At 41.1% G+C, this 19,098-nt stretch overlaps 1 protein-coding gene across 6 annotated transcripts in view; it reads left to right on the top strand.

Moving 5' to 3' along the window:
* The window catches only part of DOCK10 (dedicator of cytokinesis 10), a 197,028-nt gene that overhangs the window by 79,469 nt on the left and 98,461 nt on the right, over nt 1–19,098 (top strand). For all 6 annotated transcript variants that reach the window (XM_044432859.1, XM_044432856.1, XM_044432860.1 and 3 more), the window contains exons 2-3: nt 10,024–10,143; nt 15,271–15,360. In XM_044432859.1, coding sequence (XP_044288794.1) covers nt 10,024–10,143; nt 15,271–15,360 — 210 coding nt within the window. The remainder of the gene's footprint in view (nt 1–10,023; nt 10,144–15,270; nt 15,361–19,098) is intronic.

Below are 19,098 nucleotides of genomic sequence, written 5' to 3'. Positions count from 1 at the left end.
TGAAAGCAGGATATGCATTTCCTGAACTTTTTTCTTGGAACATAAGAATATAAGAACATGAGAAAAGCCACGCTGGATCAGACCAAAGGCCCTTCTAGTCCAGCACTCCATAAACACAGTGGCAAAGCAGTGCTCAGAGGATCCCTCAAGCAGGATGGGTGCAAGACCCCCTCCTGCCCAAGCTACTCAACAGCTGGTGTAGGTAGGCATGCCACCTCTGGTAAAGGAGGTAGCATGCAGCCAGCAAAGGAGTAGCCACTGATACCTTCCTTCTCCATAAATCTGTCCAGTGCCCTTTTAAAGTCATTCAGATTGGTGGCCATTACCACTTTCCATGGCAAAGAACTCCACAGTCTTTCTATTCATTGCATAGAAAAAGTACTTTTGTCTGTTCCAAATCTCCCAACAAGTCGTTACTTCGGCTTTCACAGATGGAAAGTATACACAGCTCTTACAGAAGATAAGTCTGTCTCTTTTGCTTTGGCTTGCAGTAGGCCTATGAGTAGAGTAAAAAGGAGAAGCTGATAGTTTGTTTGTGTTCTGCTTTCCCCCATGGTAGGCCCACTATATTTTCATTTCCTGATGAAAATTGAATTTTGAGGATGTAATTCTCAAATAGCTTATTCTTGTGGGTTTCTTTTTGTTCTGCAGCTGTTTGGCTGATCTCAACAATTCAGAGCAGTTCAGGTTTCTAGTCTTCATAACTGTGGGTTGGACGTGAGTTTGCTTCCCTGCATCTTATTCTGCTTTTGCTAGACTCTGTGTGTGCACTTCTCTATTGCTGCATGGGCCTTGTACAACACCATTGATCTCATTTCTGTTCCACTTGAGGGGATTTCTGTGCGTACATGCTGGTAGTCTCCTCACTCTTTTGTTGGGCACATAGGCAGGCAGTGCCTGGAATGTCTTGGGATGTCATAGTGGGTCACCCCAATAGCTCTTTCCCATCCTTCAGTGAAATTTACTTTTGAATTAATAGATGGAGTGTCATGCTTTCAATAGATTTTCTTATTTCACCATTGCCCAGGCTTGGCCCCTTTGGGATTGAAAGAGACAGTTGTGCTTGGCATGAGTTTCAAGGGCAGAAGGTTTGGGCTCTGCAGATGGAAAGGAAACTGGGCACCATTGAGATGGGAGAAATGGAGGGGCTTCTCTCAAGTCGGCTTAAACTTTTGTGTTTATTTATGTATTAAATAAATAAACTGTTTGGGCAAACTCTGAGACTAGTCAGGCTCTACAACTGTCAGGAGAGGGCATGGGACAGGAGCACCAGAAGCTAGCCGAAGCTCGTGTGACTCTTGACCCCATGAAGCAGCACTGGGATAGAAGGACTAGCTAGCTAGAGGGTCAGTGTATGGAGAAGAGACTTACCCACCTCCAAAAGGGAAAGGTCCCCAGGTTACAAAGGAGGGATCTCAGAAGTAATTGCTAGGCTGGGTTCAACAAACTGCTCTGTGCATGCTTGGAGACTGATTCTGTGGTGATTGTACTTACTGGGTGTACTTTGGAGAATAAAGAGCTTTTACCAAAGAATGATTTGTAGCTTTGAACGTACAAAGGGGAAACCTGGCTGTCCCCAGGTGTTGTTGGATTACAAATGCCATTATCCCTGATCATGCTGTCTGAGGATGATGGGGGGTGTGGTTCAGCATCCAGGAACCAAAGGTGCAGTCCTGGTATTGGAACATAGAGGTTAGCCTCCAAAGTGAGCATCTGGTAACCCACAATCACTTCCAAAAATATACAGCGAGAATTTCAGCTTGTCTTCATCCTTCCACTCTCTGAGCTCTCTACTGGTATTCCATAGGGTGATAACCCTTTTGGAATGCCTGAGAATTTCATTTGGTTCAGGCATCACAAATGTCTTCTTCAATTGTATGGAAGGAACTTAAGCTCTTAAAATATGCAAATACAGAAGAAAGGAAAACTGCCCAAAAACTGTACTTCCAGGCAGAGGGCTTTGCATGCTTGTCCTTTGAATGCTTTAGAAGCGTGTGTTTGCATTCCTGTGTATTTAATTATGTTTCTGTGCTAAATTATGGTTGCCACCACTTTATTTTTTTCCTGGCAGGTTCCTGAACTTTAACAGTGACAGGGCGGGCAGGTATAGTATGGTATAGTATGGTCCTCCTCATGCTGGAAATAGCAATGCCTATTAAAGTAGTGCAGATGGGAGAAAATTTTGTTCTGTGTGCTTTTGACAAGAACTAAAATTCCCCATTATTTTTCATGTTCAAAATGGAGGAAAAAATATTGAACTTTTAAAAGGAAATGCGAGAGAAAGCTGAAAGCATCCCTATTTGGAGGGCTGTTAAGGCTGCTATGGGGAACTCAACATAATTGTTGCAGTGCAGCATGAATTCATTTTATTTATTATTATAGCTATATACTGCCCCTTTTCCTATTTGGAGGAGCCCAAAGCAGCTTGCAAAGTCCAATTTTTATCCATTTTCTTCTCACAAGAACCCTGTGAGGTAGACTAGGCTGACAGCCAGGGTCTGGCCAGTGAGTTTCATAGACAAATGGGAACTAGAACCCAGATCTTCTGACTCTCTGTCCTGCACTTTGATCATTATGGCATTCTGGCGCCACAAACTTAATTGGCTTTTTTTTCCCCTGGTAGAACACTTGTTCTGTGGGCATTTGAGACTTGCCCTTTAATCCCCCTTAACATGAGAGATTCAGCTCTAGAATGAAGGAAAAAATTCATATTGGTAAAGATCCACTTTCTGTATATTTACTCTGGATTATATGAATGTTGTATGCCTAACCCAGAAATGTTTTAGTCAACTTACATTGCATCTGAAGATGCTATATAGAAACTGTTTTGCCCCAGTGCTCCAAAGAAGTGCTATGTACTAAATTTATTCTCTGAGTGTGGTCAAATTTTGAAACCTCAGGCAAGAGATGCACTGTGTCTGTTTCTATGAAATCAATTACGAGGATATTTTTAGTCATTGTTGTTGGAAAAGTCACAATGCTGTGACTAGAACAAACAATGAAAGGTTGTAGGAGGCAGGACCTTACAGAATGCTTAACAATCTGTATCTCACTGAAGCGAACGTAGATATTTTATAACTGCAGATTGTAGTGAAAATTCTCTCCAGTTCTGGCACTTGCTCAGCCCAGGTGCATGCTAAGATAGCATTATTGTTGAGAATGAATATGGAAGTCTCCATTTTGTAGTCCAGTAAATAAATGGTCTGTAGAAATTGAGTGTAATAGTAGGAGCATGCTGGTGAGTGCCTCTTTTTATAGTCACATCATCATTTGCATCTAGCTAATGTAATTCATTAGTCATTTGAGCTAGCAAATATCAAAAAAGCATTATAAAATCCAATCGTGCACCATTCAGTCTTGGCACAGAAATTGCTTAATTGGTTCATTTCCAGGAGAACCAGACAAATTAAATTCAGGAGAGACAATCCTGTGACTGTTAAAAGCTTTCAATTTGCCTAGCTCAGTTACAGATCTCCCAGCAAGCATTGTTAGGAAGAAATGCCCTAATTCAAACTTTGAGACGCTTCTGTTTGTTTTATGACAAACAGAGTTTACAGATGTGTAAACTTTAATACCCTCAGAAGCACTGTTAAGGGTTTCCACTACAAATGCCAGGAAAGCCCCTCCCACAATGCGGTTCAAAATGAAAGTATTGTCTGTGTCTGTGTGTGAATGCTGTGGGTTTGTAAATTCCAAAACTATCACCTTTGCAAAGAATAAAATTTGTTCTTCCATAACTTTGTAAACTTTAAGGATTACAAAGAATTTTTGGTAATTCAGTGTACTGGGACTAGGGAAGTTGCAAAATCGCCTGTTAACCCAAGTGATTGAACCTCTTAGACCTGGTATGAACTTAGTCCGTTCCGGGCACAATAAAGCTCCTTATGTCCTGTTGACCTTAATGGTGCATAAGCATCTTGCTTATACTCAGTGTTCTGGACAAGGTTTCTCATTCTAAGGCAATTTAAGACTATTTTCTCTATCCTGGAAGCTGCGTGTACCACAAATAGGTCACTTTGTTTGAAGTTCTACAGCAGTCTTCCCAAACCTGATGCCCTCCAGATGTTTTGGACTTCATTTCCTACCACCATGGCCTATGGTCAGGAATGCCAAGAGTTGTAGTCCAAAACATTTGCAGGGCACCAGGACAGGAAAGTACAGCGAGGGTATTGAACCTCTTTCAGTCAAGGGTTGAATTGAGTTTTGGATAATCATGCAAGCCTACGTTTGCATGAAGCCTACGTTTCAGTGGTGGACAGGTCATAGCAAAGGGGATGCTGGCAAAATGCCAACAATAATACCAACTTGTAGGTTAAAGCACGTACTGCCAGTAACTAGACAGACACTTCAAAGCACTCCCTACTAAGTGTTAGGAAGGGAAGGAGCTATGTAAAGTAAAATGTAAATGCTCTTTAATGCACATGCATACCAATCTTTTAGAAGAGGGAGGCGAACACATAAAAGCCAATTGGCAGTCAAGGGAAAGGGGGTGAGTCCAGGGCAAAGGAACATGGCCTTCTGGGAAACACATTTGGCTCTCAGTTGAGTACATTTAACTCACGGGCCAGAGGTTCTGCACCTTGTTCTCTTGGTGCCAAGGTTGAGATGGAGCTTAACAGTTTACATACTGTGCATTAGGGGATTTCCTCCCCCTTCTTCTTCTTCTTTTTTTACTTTACTCAGCTCTTTCCCTTCCTAACACTTAGTAGAGTATGCTTTCCCCACTTTTAAGTGGATGTACTAGATTGGTTGCATTAGCTTTAGTGGGGGTCAAACAGTGCCTAACGTCAGTTGGATTGAGACTTTGGAAGAGGAACTGAGCAGTTTATGTCCTGTAAAACAAATTGCCATGCACTTTAAGCTATACTTGCCTATCTGTAGCACCAAAAATAGCCATTGACCAGTAGGAAAAGTGTCCTACAGTAGGGAGCATTCAGGGATCATGAGGAAAGAAATTGGTAGGCACAAACAGACCTCAGCACTTGACTACCTCATTTAAATAAAATGGAGTTGGATTCTTTAGAGGTTCAGGTACACCCTAAGATACTGTGATTCTATTGCATAAGCTAATAAGACAAACATAAGTCATGTCTCTAACCTGTAAAAGCAGTGTTACCATTTGTCTTAACTTTCACTCATTGTTGGCATTATATGGCTGGAGAACCATCTCTATGACCAAGATAGGCTCTTACCTCTGAAAGCAACTCCCCAGTGCTTCACAGAGTTTGCAACAAGCCAGATGAAATTAATGGGAGCTGTGCGAGAGGACAGGAACCGGCACCATACAGTGTAGGGCAGGGATGGGCAAAAAGTAGATCTCCAACTGTCTTGGATTTCAATTCACAGCATTCCTGATCATTGGCCAAGTGACAGGGTACTGGGACTTGAAGTCCAAACCACATGGAGCTTTACCTTCTGCCCACCCCTAATGTAGAAATAGAGTGATTGATTTACTCTGGTAAGATCTGGATTTAGATTCCTGTTTAGCTATTGACACCTTGTTCAACCCTGAATCACTACTCAGGGCAACAGTTGTCTCTCAATTCACACGATTGTATAAAGGGGCACTAATTGATACTTTGCTGTGATCTTAGCCCTGTAGGTGAGTAGTCCTTCTGTCCACAGCACAATCCAAAGACCCTTTGATGTGGTTCTTGAGCAATAACATTTGATTATGCAAAGGCTAACTCCTCCAAACTCCCATCTCAAGGGGAGATATGGTATGAGAGAGAACGCAGCTCACAGAGTATCTGAATTGTGTAGGGTCATATCATGAACATTGCATTATGTGGCAGCCATCCTCAATGTACTGGTGAAGTTTTGTACTGACAAACTGTTATAGGTGGATTAAGCTATCAATAGTTGGAATGGAGATGCAGAATTCTTCTGAACTTGCATTATTTTTGGGTATTATATCAACGCTGATGCTAAAGCACTTGTTATCATTTACACACAGGAGAAATCTATTTCCTTTCACTGTCCGTTGCTTCAGTTCCTGACAGCATATTGCTAGGGAAAGACATGATATATGTTGAAATAGTTTACACAATCTGATTCAGATCTATCTAGCACATGATCCTGCAGTCTTTGGGAGGAATTCCTGAACCAATGCATGGGCAGTCAAGCATTTAATTCATTTCAATTGATAGAGATATGAGCCAAGTCATATGGCCGTGGATGTTTTGTTTTCATAGTAAGATCTCTAGCAGATGAGACATCTTAGTAACAGAGTTAAAAAGCTGCTATTTCAATCACTGAGTATAACAATATTTATTCATGATTTTGGTAGACTCTCCATTTTTCTGCCTTTACAGGGGAGGTCTAAAGAAGCCCTGGAAAAAGTATTATAGGAAGATGTGAATGTGGTGGTGACAGAGTCAATGGGTGGGTAGAAGTGATGGGGAAACTATTTTGCCATTGGAAGCAGAGTCACACAAATTGAGAATAAGAAAAGCAATGCTTTCTGGAGAATAGAAAGTGCTGTAGAAATAAGAAATGTGAACTCTATAAATAGATTACAGTGATTTCAGTAAAACTACTTTGCCTTTGCTGTATAAGTGAATAGAATCACCATCCAAAATCAAGATTTTTGTACACTTTGCACTTCCCCTACAGGCACTCTCAAGTTTGTAACATAATATAGCCAACTTTTCTTTACTAATGCTTTTTGAGAAAGCAGCAACAAACCCAGGACAGGAAGAGTAACCTTGATCTTAGAACTTAAAAGTCAGCTAAAACTCTAGGAACAAGCAGAAAATAGATGGATAGACACTCATTATCTCCTTTATCAGACATAAATAATAAATACTGCATCTGCGGTCAGCTTTGGATTTCAGCTAGCATCATCTCTGCACACTTCAAATAAATATTCTAAGTTTCTTGAAAAGCAATACCATTTGAACAAACACTCAGTATCATTTCTAAGGCTTCTCCATGACATGTTTTGCATTATTGTGGTAAGTTTACCAAGTCGCTGTGGCTTGGTAATTAAGCCAGTGGCATGCAAGCTGGGTTTCCCTAATTATCCTTGCTGGCATGGCTTGCAGGGCGGCAGGGCATGTTTGAGAAGGCAGCAGCCCTCAACTCATGGACTGTTGTTGGGCTATTTGAGTTTCTCAAAGAAGCCAGGCCACCCAGATTTGAATGATACAATAAACTGTGCCAGCAAAAATGAGTAAGGATACTGGCCAGCATATGAGTGGCATGTACAATGGGGGAAATAAACAACAATGGCTTATTTCCCTTACTATGATCATGCTGTGTTCTTGCTGAACCAAAGTACGTCATTCAAGTGCGTAGATATCAACTTGTTTGAGGCCACTAAAGCCCTCCTTAGGGTTCATTCCCAGCAGGTGGGTTGCATTCTAAAACACATCACTAGAAGGGTTGGTTGCCTTCAGATACAATTAAGACTTCAACCAGCCATTTGTGCATATAGGAGATCCAAATATATCGAGTTTTATCAGATATTTTTTCCTGTGTGAGTAGGGGAAATTCAAGAAACAAATGTGTAGAAGAAGGGGCATAATGCCCCCATCCAAGAGTGATGTCATCCCAATCCAAATCAGAGCTGTAAGTGCTTGAGTAAAAGAAAAGGGGAGGTTAACATGCTATGGAAATTAATATACTGTTCAGTGTGACTCCTGGATGTAATGTATAAAGAGTCCAGCTGAAGCAAGGCTATAATTGCAGGAAGTTTCTCTTAGAAGGCCATGCCTAAGATGCTTCTATGTCCCCATCTATTCTCGGTACTTTCATGATGGAGGATAGAAGGATGGAAGAGAGAAAGAGAAGCAAATGAGAATTCCATGCTCAGACTCCCTCAGTCCTTTCAAGTCTATGGTGACTAGACTATAATAGTCTAACTAGATGATTCTTCCCCACTTTATATAACACCCTGGACTAATATCTATAACTGATTCTATAGTGGCTTGGTGAAGACTAGGGCATCCCCTTTGCCCCATTAATTTGATATTGGGCATGTTGTAGACAATATCTGATCAAGGGCTAGCTTGTGCCTCCTCTGTTTAGGTTCATGACTTAAACCACTTTTTAAGCAGAATGCACTAAAGTCATCTGGGAGCTCCATTTACCACTTACAGAATTCTGTGAACACCATTCTTTCTCATTGATTGGGGATGCTGGTGACTGTTGTCTCCATGGACCTATTAATCCATTGCAACTTTTATTTTCAGCTTTATAGGAACTATCTATGACAGTGAACCAATTTGGGGTTGGATTTCAGCATCACAGATGGCTCCTATAAAGCTGAAAAGACAAGTTTTATTTATTTTTATTTATTTTTATTTATTTTTTTACTTATGTAGTGCACTTATACACCATCCCATAGCCCACAGGCTCTCTGAGTGGTTTACAAATTTAAGAAACATATAAACAATAAAATAATGGTAAAACAGTGAAACAGTAAACAAAACCACTAAAAAACATCAACTCACAGCAAGTATAATAAAGTTAAAATAGAGCATAGTAGCAGCAGGAGCAGTAGCAACATTAAAAGCTAATCCTTATCTATTAATATATCTGGAAAATAAAAAGACTTTAAGCTGGCACCAAAAAGAAACAAAGATGGCACCAGGCATGCCTCTCAGAGGCAGGGAGCTGCTACTGAAAAGGCCCTTCTCCTGGTCCCTGCTCTCCTTACTATTTTGTGGGGGGTCACCTGAGAAGGACCTCAGTGGATGATCTTAAAGGGCAGGCAATGGATGAGGAGTGGATGAGCTGCAATGAATGAGAAGCCCTGCTGACAGGAATCACACCACACATACAGCCCATCATTGGTGGATACTGATTAGGGAATGTGAAGATTAGGTCAGAACCCTGTTCCACTGTGCTTGGTCCTGACTGAAAATGAGCCAAGCCAAGATCAAATCTGTGAATGCATGGGAATGCTTGAGGCTTCTTTGAGCAATGTGTGTGAATGCAGAATGCAACTTGCATGTCAGGCAGTGTGTGGCAAGCCCGCCTCACAGATTCTCTGGGACTCACTTCCTGCTGGACACCCACACAATCATTTGGTGCAAGCCTGACTTAGGGCAGAGGGAAAGTGGGCCCGAGTGAGTCAAGCCAAGAAAATTCAGTGGATTCTCACTCCCGAACTAGATTCCTCACACATCACGATCCCAATTGCCATTTCCTTTCCTCCTACTCTGTATTTCTGTTCTTTACCCCCACCCTTACTTCAAAGCAAGGTTCTGTTATCCCCTCAGTGTGTAATCTTGTGTCTTGCATGTCCTTGCATTCTTAATAAGCTTTCCATTTTCTATATTGTATATTGAGTCATTTGCACATTTGCCTATTCTTCTCTTTTTGAAAGTTCCTTCTGAGTACTTTTTAAAAGCCTAATATCACACTTCAACAAGAATAGCACTTCCATGATGGCTTATAAAGGTATAATCCAGCGCTGACTGGGAGAAAGTATGGGGTTTACTGCCAAATAGTTTATCCTGACAGAGAGACCAGGATAAATGCCAAGTTAAACAGAGCAATGTTACTTTTATTTCTAGCAAGCTACCCGAATTTAATGTGGCCAAGCACAAGAGAGTAATGGGGGATGAATCACTGCATTGCTCATGGAAACAATAGAAATTAAAATAGGCCACTCTGCAACAAATTCACTTAGAAGAAAATTGCTCATATTCAGTGCCAATGTGCTTCATATGATTTTTTTAATGCAAGCAAGTTCCTGAACTTAATGAGGAGGTTAATGTGACAGTGCAGGATAAATGGATTTTAGCTACATATTACAATTATCCCGCCCAAGAACAGACAAACTATCAGGAAATAGTTGGACTGATAATGAACATTTTGACTGGCCAACTCTGCTTGTTTGTGTGTGTTCTGCTTGACCACATCATGCTGTGCATGAAAGCATCAGATCTCACAGCAAGTCCATTGTGTGAAAGGATATTGGAAATGGAAACCCAGCTCCAAGTGAAATAGAGGGGAAAGATGGACGGTGAACCTTAACCTTGCCTTTTTGTGTGTTCTGCTTTGTTTCCTCAGCAAGAAAAACCCAAACTTCTGGAGCCTTTGGATTATGAAACTGTCATTGCAGAAATCGAGAAGAATGTTGAAAATGACCATCTCAAAGACCTCATCTTGTTCCCTGATGATGACTTTTCAGTAAGTGCTAAATGATTATGAATAAACACAAATCATGTCTGTGGTGAGGGTGAACCAGTTTCTGTGGATTATATTTTATAAGAAATTAGTGAGAGAAGTTCTGCACCAGAAATTTTGAAAGCCGGGAGGACCCAAACTGTAATGTTAGGATGAAAAGCAATGGTGTAGTTTCCAGCCACCCTCTTCCCATAGCACCAGCTCTCTTCCCTGCCCCCTGCCCTTCTACCAGCAGGGGGAGCAAAACAACTTGGGTGCTTCTGCATGAAGGTATCCTGAACTTCTTTGCACAGCAGTACAGTCCCTCCCACCTGCTTTCCTTAAGGCACACTTGGTATAATCTATGCCAAATTGGACACCACACCTGGAGGGTCCTCAAAGTACCTTCAAACAATGACAGCCAGTCTCCCCTCAACCTTTCCTGAAGGCCAGCAGGGATAGCAATCCCAAGCATCTTCAAGTTCTATTCAATCCTTGTCTGACAGCCGCTCATCCAGCTTGGTGTTGCATGGCAAAGACTGTCCAAGAGTCTTGGGCATGCCGTTTCCAAACAATCCCTAGCCTCCTTCTCTTCTATCTCTGCAGCTTCTAAACCAGAAGGATGCTTGCTGTATTACAGTCCAGATTTCCATTACAGTCCTGCTTTTCCTAATGGTCATAGTCATAAATCAGGCTCCTTAATTAAAAGTAGTGGCTTCCTTCTTGGTTTTTAAGGCCTTAGAAACTGGCAACCAAAATCTTTAAACACAAGATTAACTGGAAGATATTTTGCCCGCATATTATGCAGCACAGGGACACTGCCCACTTTCCCAGCATATGGAAAAATGCACTGAATAACTAACTGTCCAAGAATCTGCCTAAAGGTGTTAAGCTTGAGAAATTAGTACTGGCAAACATTATTGCCAGTTTCAAAGGCTGTGGTCCAAATTAGTTGAATGGAGGCTGGATCCTGGCCTGTAAACTTTTGAATAGCCAGCCATTATGTACACATGACATGACATTTGAACCTATTTCCAGAGAGCCTTTGAGAATCTTTTTATTAATAGAATCAACTGCATGGCTGCTGAAATCCATAAAAAACAACTTTGCCCCCTTGGGGCAAGAATCAATTAAGGCCTTTGCTACAATCATGAATAAGGAGACAGAGTTGGATACACACAACTGGATGCAGCCAGCCCAGGACATTTGCTGCTTTTAAAGAACAAGATGATACTTCTTCCTCTTGGGTGTTCCAAGTCTGACTAGCTTGGCAGCTGAATCTAACTTCAGTAATGGGGAAGCGATAGCATCCTCCACTGCACCTGAAGCAGCAGACAAGCCAAGTGGGCTCAGGTAGTCTGTATGAATCATCACTCCCTCCTTCAGAATCTTGCTGCTGCCTTGCAGCATTGCCACCTGGAACGGCCTTCATTCTGCCTAATGATAGGGCTGGCCCTATTACTGGAGCAGGGCATCGTCTCCTGCCCTGACAGAACATAACTGGCTTCATTTGCAATGAAAGCAAGTGGCAACGCTGGATCTGCTTGGATATACTTGGTGAAGGATCAGTGGAGTAAAGCCCCAGATGAACTGACTTCAACAAAAACATCGCTGGCCAACCGGTGCTAAGCTAGTTCTTCCCCCGTGGTGCACCGAGGCAATAACAGACTAGCAACTGCAGGTGCCAGAACATCTACTGTATGTAAACATTGTAGACTCCCTTGCAATATGTGCCATACACTAAATGAATAAGAACATAACTATTTCCCATGATATGCAAGGATAGACCACAGATTAATAGGATGATACCTTTATTTGATACTTTCATGCAACCAGCGTATTTGCACTATTATGAAAATTATTTTACGTTTAAGCCTCTCCCTGTCAAATTCATGAAAGGCTTTTAAAAAGTTTACTTCCAAATACTTTAAAAACAAATTAAGCATTCTTAAAATCAGCCACAATCTGAGTGTTCAGTCCAATTCCTCAGATGACCAACCACTAAACCAAGAAACGGGCTATGGAGCCCAGAAATTACTGGACCATCATTGTCGGTGGTGAGGAGAACCTGATTTTAATGGGATGATACCCACTTTGTTTTATGTTATAAAGGTGTTGTTGTTTTCTATCCTGTACCACTGAGTTTATTTAGCAGCTGATGAATATTTTATTTACTGGCCTTAACACAATAAATGAAATAAGGAAATAAACAGTGATATAAGCACAATATACTTTCCTATCATATGCTTCCCTACCCTATTACTCTCTAAATATTTTAGAGAACCAGCATGGCATAGTGGCTGGAGTGTTGGGCTGGAATTGCAGGGACCTGAGTTTTAGTCCCTATTCTGTTATGAAGCTCACTGGATGATTTTGGGCCAGTCACTGACACTGTTTTGTTGCCATAGCAAACTTCCCTGTGGAAAATGGGAAATATGTTTCTAAAGTACAATGTGCAAAGAGGAGAAAGAGCATCATCTAGCAGTGGTATCCTTACCTTCCTTCTCAATTTCTGGAAGCTGTGGTCCTTTAGGAGTATCAAAAGTCAAGGGCAGGTTTGGAATAGGGCAGGAAATAAAAGCTACAAACGAGCAAGCAAACAACTGTACCTCTGCTGATGACCACATGTGAACATGTGAGCAGATGAAGAACTTTCTATCCACATGCCTCTTTGCCAACCCATTAACCACCAAGGCCATTGCTATTCTATCAATTCTCTGTGGATAAAGGGGCTCTTTGGTAACAACACCCCTAAGAGACCCCCAAAACAGTGTTGATTCATATGAACAAGCCAGTTCCGGCCATTTTTACTTCTACGAGAGCAGATTTTTTGCAAAGTGAATGTATTGTAATTGTGCATCCAGGACCAAACCACTCCAAAATGCTGTACATTCCAACAGTGAAAGCTCATAGCTATGTATTGTGGAATATGTATGATCCAGGCCATGTTGCATCTTCTGTTGAACTATGTTCTGACCACTGACTCTTGCTGTCATGTATTGCTAAGGGAGCAAATGTCTAATTCTTTACTGACTGACTGAAAGATTATAAATTACCATAAAGCACACATACTGGATATATTGTAAATCTGTGCTTTCAATTTTACACATTTTTAGTTATTGGTAATTTGGGGGGTGCTAAATCACACCTTACGGTCCTCTGATGTATGACCAACTTGTTCCATGCTGCAGCAAATTACAGCAGTTTGGAAAAGAAATGAAAATATCAACAGCATATTTCTTTCCTGTAGTCTGTAGTTAGTGGTCTGAACGGAGCTAATTCTCAGAAGAGAAGTTCACCAAAACATAAAGTGCAATACTGAAAGTGGTGTGCAAATATCTTTACTTCCTCCCCGCACACACTTGTGCATGTTGAGAATGGAATAGCTTTTAAGTTAATATTTGTTAATTTCAGAGAGTGTGGTTTGAATAATGGTTTTTAATTCTCGGTATCTCAGCATTTGAAACAGACATTCCTTTTATGCCATGAAATTTAGTGGATCATTGTCATTGCTGCTTCCAATCTGTTGCATTGTAAATGGGGACACAGCTGCTGTTTGTCCTTCTCACTCTGATGCTTTTGTACCTGAATCTGTTTCACCTAAACTACTTTTTTCTTCTGCCACTTTTACATCCTGGCATGATATACACAAGAACAAATGTCTCAGAGAAATGGGATTAAGAGCAGTTCCTCCCTGATATATTCCATGTTCTGCAACATGGAACATCAGTCTTGCTCCTAAGGTCTTTGTAATGGATAGTTAACTACAGTGACCCCTAAAAGAGACTCATTCTGGTTCAAGAAGTCTTACCTTTATCTACCGGATTGCTTGTGTCTCCCTATATTGGTGATGACAAGTGTAAGACCAAATAATTTACCCATTGCTATAATATAATAAGCTGTTTCCAGACTATTTTAATTCAATCAGTTTTATACCATGAAAAATGAGTTTTCAAGTGGTCAGTAACATTTCTTGGGTACTAGAAAACTTTTTGGGGGCTCAGTTAAATCTGATAACTGATGCATACTTGTTTCTTTTCACATGATCATGTCATTCACATATAAAGTAATGGAAGGGATTGTAACAGGTGTGTGTAACTCCTCCAGAAACTGTTTCTGAAACTCCTCCAAAACTGTTTCCTGTCCCAGAATATAGTCCCCCTCAGACCACTGTTCTAGGTACTGTTTTACATTTTTGTCTCATGTGAGATGTCAGATCTGGGAAGGAAGAAAAACATGTAGAGCAATATGAGTAAAGCAGACACAACTGTGGCCCAGTCATCTCTAGAAGTCCTTTATTGGCCAGATGTGAATTAAAGTAGATCTAGTTGTTCCAAGAATATAGGAAGAGGTTCCTACAAGCAAGTATTAGATAAAAGTCAGACATCCCTTTGAAACTCTTTAATGTGAAAACTGTATTAATATGTCATATTTCCTGTCCTCAAAGCAGCTTACAATAAAAATAATGTATAAAGTGTCAGTGCCAGGTATACCTCCCGGGCAGGGAGCTGGTTCCATAAATGGGCCACCACTACCAAAAAGACCCTTCCCCTCATAGCCACCTTCCTTGTTTCCTTAAAAGTGGCTCTCAGAGAAGGACCTCTGTTGAATTTCTTAGGATCCAAGTAGGTATATAAGGGAAGCGATGTTCCTTGAGATATCCAGGGTTATGATACACTAATGCCCCAACCCTTAAGATACACCATGCTATGTCAGTAGGAAATGCGGGACTGATCACAGCTCCTACTATACATTGTGCTAATTGATGGCTGGGTTCAGACAACACAATCACTCAGAATCAAAAACTGAGCTGAAGTTGAAGGGGGGTTGTCATTGAACCATGTTTTGCTTGTGTAGTCTGAACTTAGCTGTGTTAACAAGCCATGTTCACTTGTTAACTGTGAACAACTTTTATTTTTATTTTTTTGCTGAGGATGAAAATGCCACTGAAAGTGGTGTGAATATTCCTTCTGATAAATGGTCTGTGATGGCTCATTCACTTACATGAGCTATCCTTCATGTCAGAGTCACTGGGATGACTCTGTATTTATGAACCATCCCTTAATTTTTCCATTTTGCCAGGTGCACATCATTCTGTTGGCACATACAATATTTAAATTCCTGTCTTCTCCACCTCCTCTTTTTTATTAGATAGCTACAGTTCCCTGGGAAATAAGAACACTGTACTCAACAGTTCCTGAAGATGCAGAGCAAAAAGCAGAACATTTATTTGTAAAAGAGGTAAATTTATATTGTTTAATCTTATTGACCTTAAATATGTACAATTGTTCCAGCAGATTTTTTTTGTTTTCAAAAGGTTGAAGAATATTATACCCTACAAAAGCATGAACAATCTCATTTTGATCATCGAAATGTATAAATAGCATGATCTGTTAGCAGGAGGGACTGGTAACAAAATAAAGCCCAGAATGCTTCCCTTTCTAGGATTGATTTGCAAGACCATGTTGGTAGGTGCAGCTTCAGATATCTAATCTATGTTTGGATGTTCTTTAGGCATGGATGTATTAATTAATACACATGCCATATTTCCTATTTAGAGTATTTATTTATTAAAAAGTGTTTCTATACTATCTTTCACCTTGAGTCCCAGGACAGTGATTGGCAGCATCACAGCCTTTAAAAATAAAGTTGGGACTTAGAAGCTTAAGTGTTATGCTTCACACACACACGTTTTGCATTGCTGGACGACGATAATGATGGCAATGATGAATTTCACTTCCGTTCAAGTTCCCTTCCCGTAAAAAGGCACATAGATTCCAGGCAGGTTGAAGGTTCTATACGCTATTTGTATAAAATGGCGTTCATGCAGTTTGGTGATTTGGGGTGTCTTGTGGTGCACAGCAGTGGTGGTGGGTGGTGCTAGCCCTTGTAATTGCTTCCACATTTTATTCAGCACGAGGAAAGGATTGTATGAAGCCACACAAGGCTGGGGAGAATGGCATCCCCATAGCAGTGGAAATCCTGCCACAGGATTCCTTCCTTGCCACTTTTACTGGGAACACACAGTGTTGCTCAAGAGCATGAGTCTCTGTTTCCACATGTTGGGGGCAGGGGACCAGAAGGAGTGGGCGTATGTTGCTGCATCACTGGAGGAACCCTCAGCTTCTGCTGGGTAGAGCACTGCTCATGATGATGGCATTGTGGAGGGGGAGATGTGCATCTCATCAGCCAGTTACAAACCAGGAGGCAACTTACTGGAGCTTTGGCAAACAGTTGCTTCCTGCTTGCTCCCTCATTCCAAGGAAGACTATGGCACACACAGACAAAATTAGATTGATTCACTACTCTGGGATGGAGCGATTCATTTCCCTCCCTAATGGCTTGCAGATGAAACTTGTAATCAGTGGCACAAATATGCTGTGGATGGAAAGGGGTTCACACATCCCTGCTTTTCTATTGCTGTGGAGGCTGTTAATAGCTATTTTCCTGACTTAGCACAGATTCACTTTGAGGAAAGTATCCTCTTCCCACTTGTGATCTTCAGAGAAAGGTGGGCAGAGGGGGGACCTTGAAACATAATACGTAACACAGTAGCAAAGCCAGCTGGCTTTATTGCCTTTATGGGAAGGGGGATGAGTTTCAGACTGGAATATGACATACATATAACTGGAAATTATTGCAAACTGGCAAAATGTAGCTCAAAATGAATCCTTCCAGGGAGCCAAACGAAGTGTGAGAGCCGCTGTGCAATGGTAAATGCAGGAAGATGGAATTATGTTTTCAGTGGGAATTTGGTTTATGGAACTGTGTCAGGATAAAGACTCTAAACTGTTTTTCCCCTTAAATAGTAATACACATGTTCCATTTTCCATTCCAAGTCTATATATAGTAAGTGAAAGAAGACCTCAGAGCAAAATACTTAGTAGCACCCAGTCTTTCCTTTCGTCGGTTTATGCTGAAAGTACTACTATGGTTCAGACTGGGGACGTTCTTTATATCCCCATCCTCATCCTCATCTTCATCAATAATAAAAGTCACTCATATGCAAGGATTCCATTATTCCTCCTCTATCTATAAATATAGCCAAATATAAAACTCAGTAAGGGCTTTTCTGTGTGAGATATTCATAATGGTGTCATCATTCCCTAGTCACAGCTGTTTATGGGTTCTTCAGGTGACTCCCTGACCCTCCTGTTTTGCTTCTGCGTCTAAAGAGCACTTCCAGTGAGTTTTTTTGAGAGCAAGAAAAATGTGGGAATTAATTGTATAAGCAAAATTTGGCCTGAGATGTCTGAGGAAAGGATTAATAAGGTCCTGAACAGTTTTAAGAGTTGAACAATTCCCCATGCTTTCCTGAATTCAAAGAATATCACAAAGTATTTTGATGTGATATCAGTAAGCCTGGTTCAGAAAAGAATGCCCAAATTTTCCACAATTTGGTAGGAGAATAAAGGTAGCACTTCTTAAGCTTTCCATGATCAGTTTTCAGTGTCTTCAACTCCAGATACCTTGGATAGATTAGAGAAGTGGCAGAAAACTCATGCTTTCAGTTCTTTGCTGCTAAGTGGAGTTCTGCAGGCTCATCCAGAGCCTACTATGTACTGGCCCCTTTGACATCTTTGAGCCATCTGAGGCCTGCTGTATTGGCTAGGAACTGCCAGGATAAAATCATTTGCATCTGCTGGGATTTCAACTCCAATATCATTTTAGTTTAATCAGGTGAGATAGCCAGAACACAGAGCCTGATCAAGTTCTTTAGCATGAGCTCCAGTTGGGAAAGTTCAATGATGTTGACAAGATTTGTGCAATCCTATCTGTACTGGATCCTTCTCTGCTAATAAAAGCTATCAGGGAGGGAATTGCTGGCTGGACTGGGTACCCCTTTATGAGAGGCAGTGGACCCATGCCACATGCAACAGGTGATGGTGAAGCAAATCCTGAAGAAACCCTGTGTTGACCCAGAAGATCTCAATAATTTTATGGTACTGGAAATATCTCTTTTTGAGCAGGTGTTGGTCAGCCTACTCCAGACACTCTTGGATAAGACTATTTAGATCCATTTCGATTGGGTTTCAAGCTGGCTTTTGGCACAAAAACAGTTTTAGTCACCTTGTATGTTGACCTGTTCCAGAAGAAAGGCAAGGGGGAATGTCACCATGTTGATACTTATGGATCTCTTGGTTGCTTTTCACACCATCAGCCACAGTATCATTCTGGGGTGGCTGAGTTGGGAATAGGAGGGACTGCATTACAATGGTTCCAGGCCTACCTCAACAGCCAGCTCCAGAAGCTGGTGCATGGGGGATATCGCTTGGCCCAATCCAGTGAAGTTTTCCAGAGTGCACTTCTATCAGAATGCTGAGGACACACAGCTTTATCTCTCTGCCTTGCATTCAGCAAGGTAAAGGCTGTGTATGTACTAAACTGGCGCCTGGCTGCACAAATGGATTGGATGAAAGCTAAGAAACTGAAGCTTGATCAAGAAAGATGCGATCAGTAGGTGATTTCTTTGACTGGATTTAGGGTATTCAAGCTGTTTCAGAAGGAATAGGAGTAGGTCCAAAGCTTGAATGCTTCTTGCATCATCTTTGTCACTTGAGGCCCAATGGGAATCTTCTATCAGCTTTGGCTCATGGCACAGCTGTGCCCCTATCTGGTTTTCATAATATATGTTCTGATAATCTCTAAACTAGATTACTACTAATTATCTCTAACATTATATTGGAGCATTATGTATTTCATTGTATTTTATGCGCTGTTGAAAACCAGCCAGAAAGCTTTAGCTGTTGTATTTCTGCTGGTACAGCAATGCAATTCTTCTTACTTACATGGAACTCCACTGCTTGCTGGGAATGTTCTTTGGTTTTGCTTCACTTAATTCATTTGCATAAATTTTACTCTGCAGTGCAGGCCAAAAGAGCGTTGTTGCTATGCTCCCACACTGACATGACCCATTAACTATGATAATATAACTTGTTGAATGTTGTAGGAAAGTGCTTGGAAACTGACAATGTGCAG

The sequence above is a fragment of the Varanus komodoensis genome, unplaced genomic scaffold (genome assembly GCF_004798865.1).
Source record: "Varanus komodoensis strain SLA01 unplaced genomic scaffold, ASM479886v1 scaffold25, whole genome shotgun sequence".
Taxonomy (NCBI): Eukaryota; Metazoa; Chordata; class Lepidosauria; order Squamata; family Varanidae; genus Varanus; species Varanus komodoensis.
This window is presented reverse-complemented; position numbering and strand designations above follow the sequence as displayed.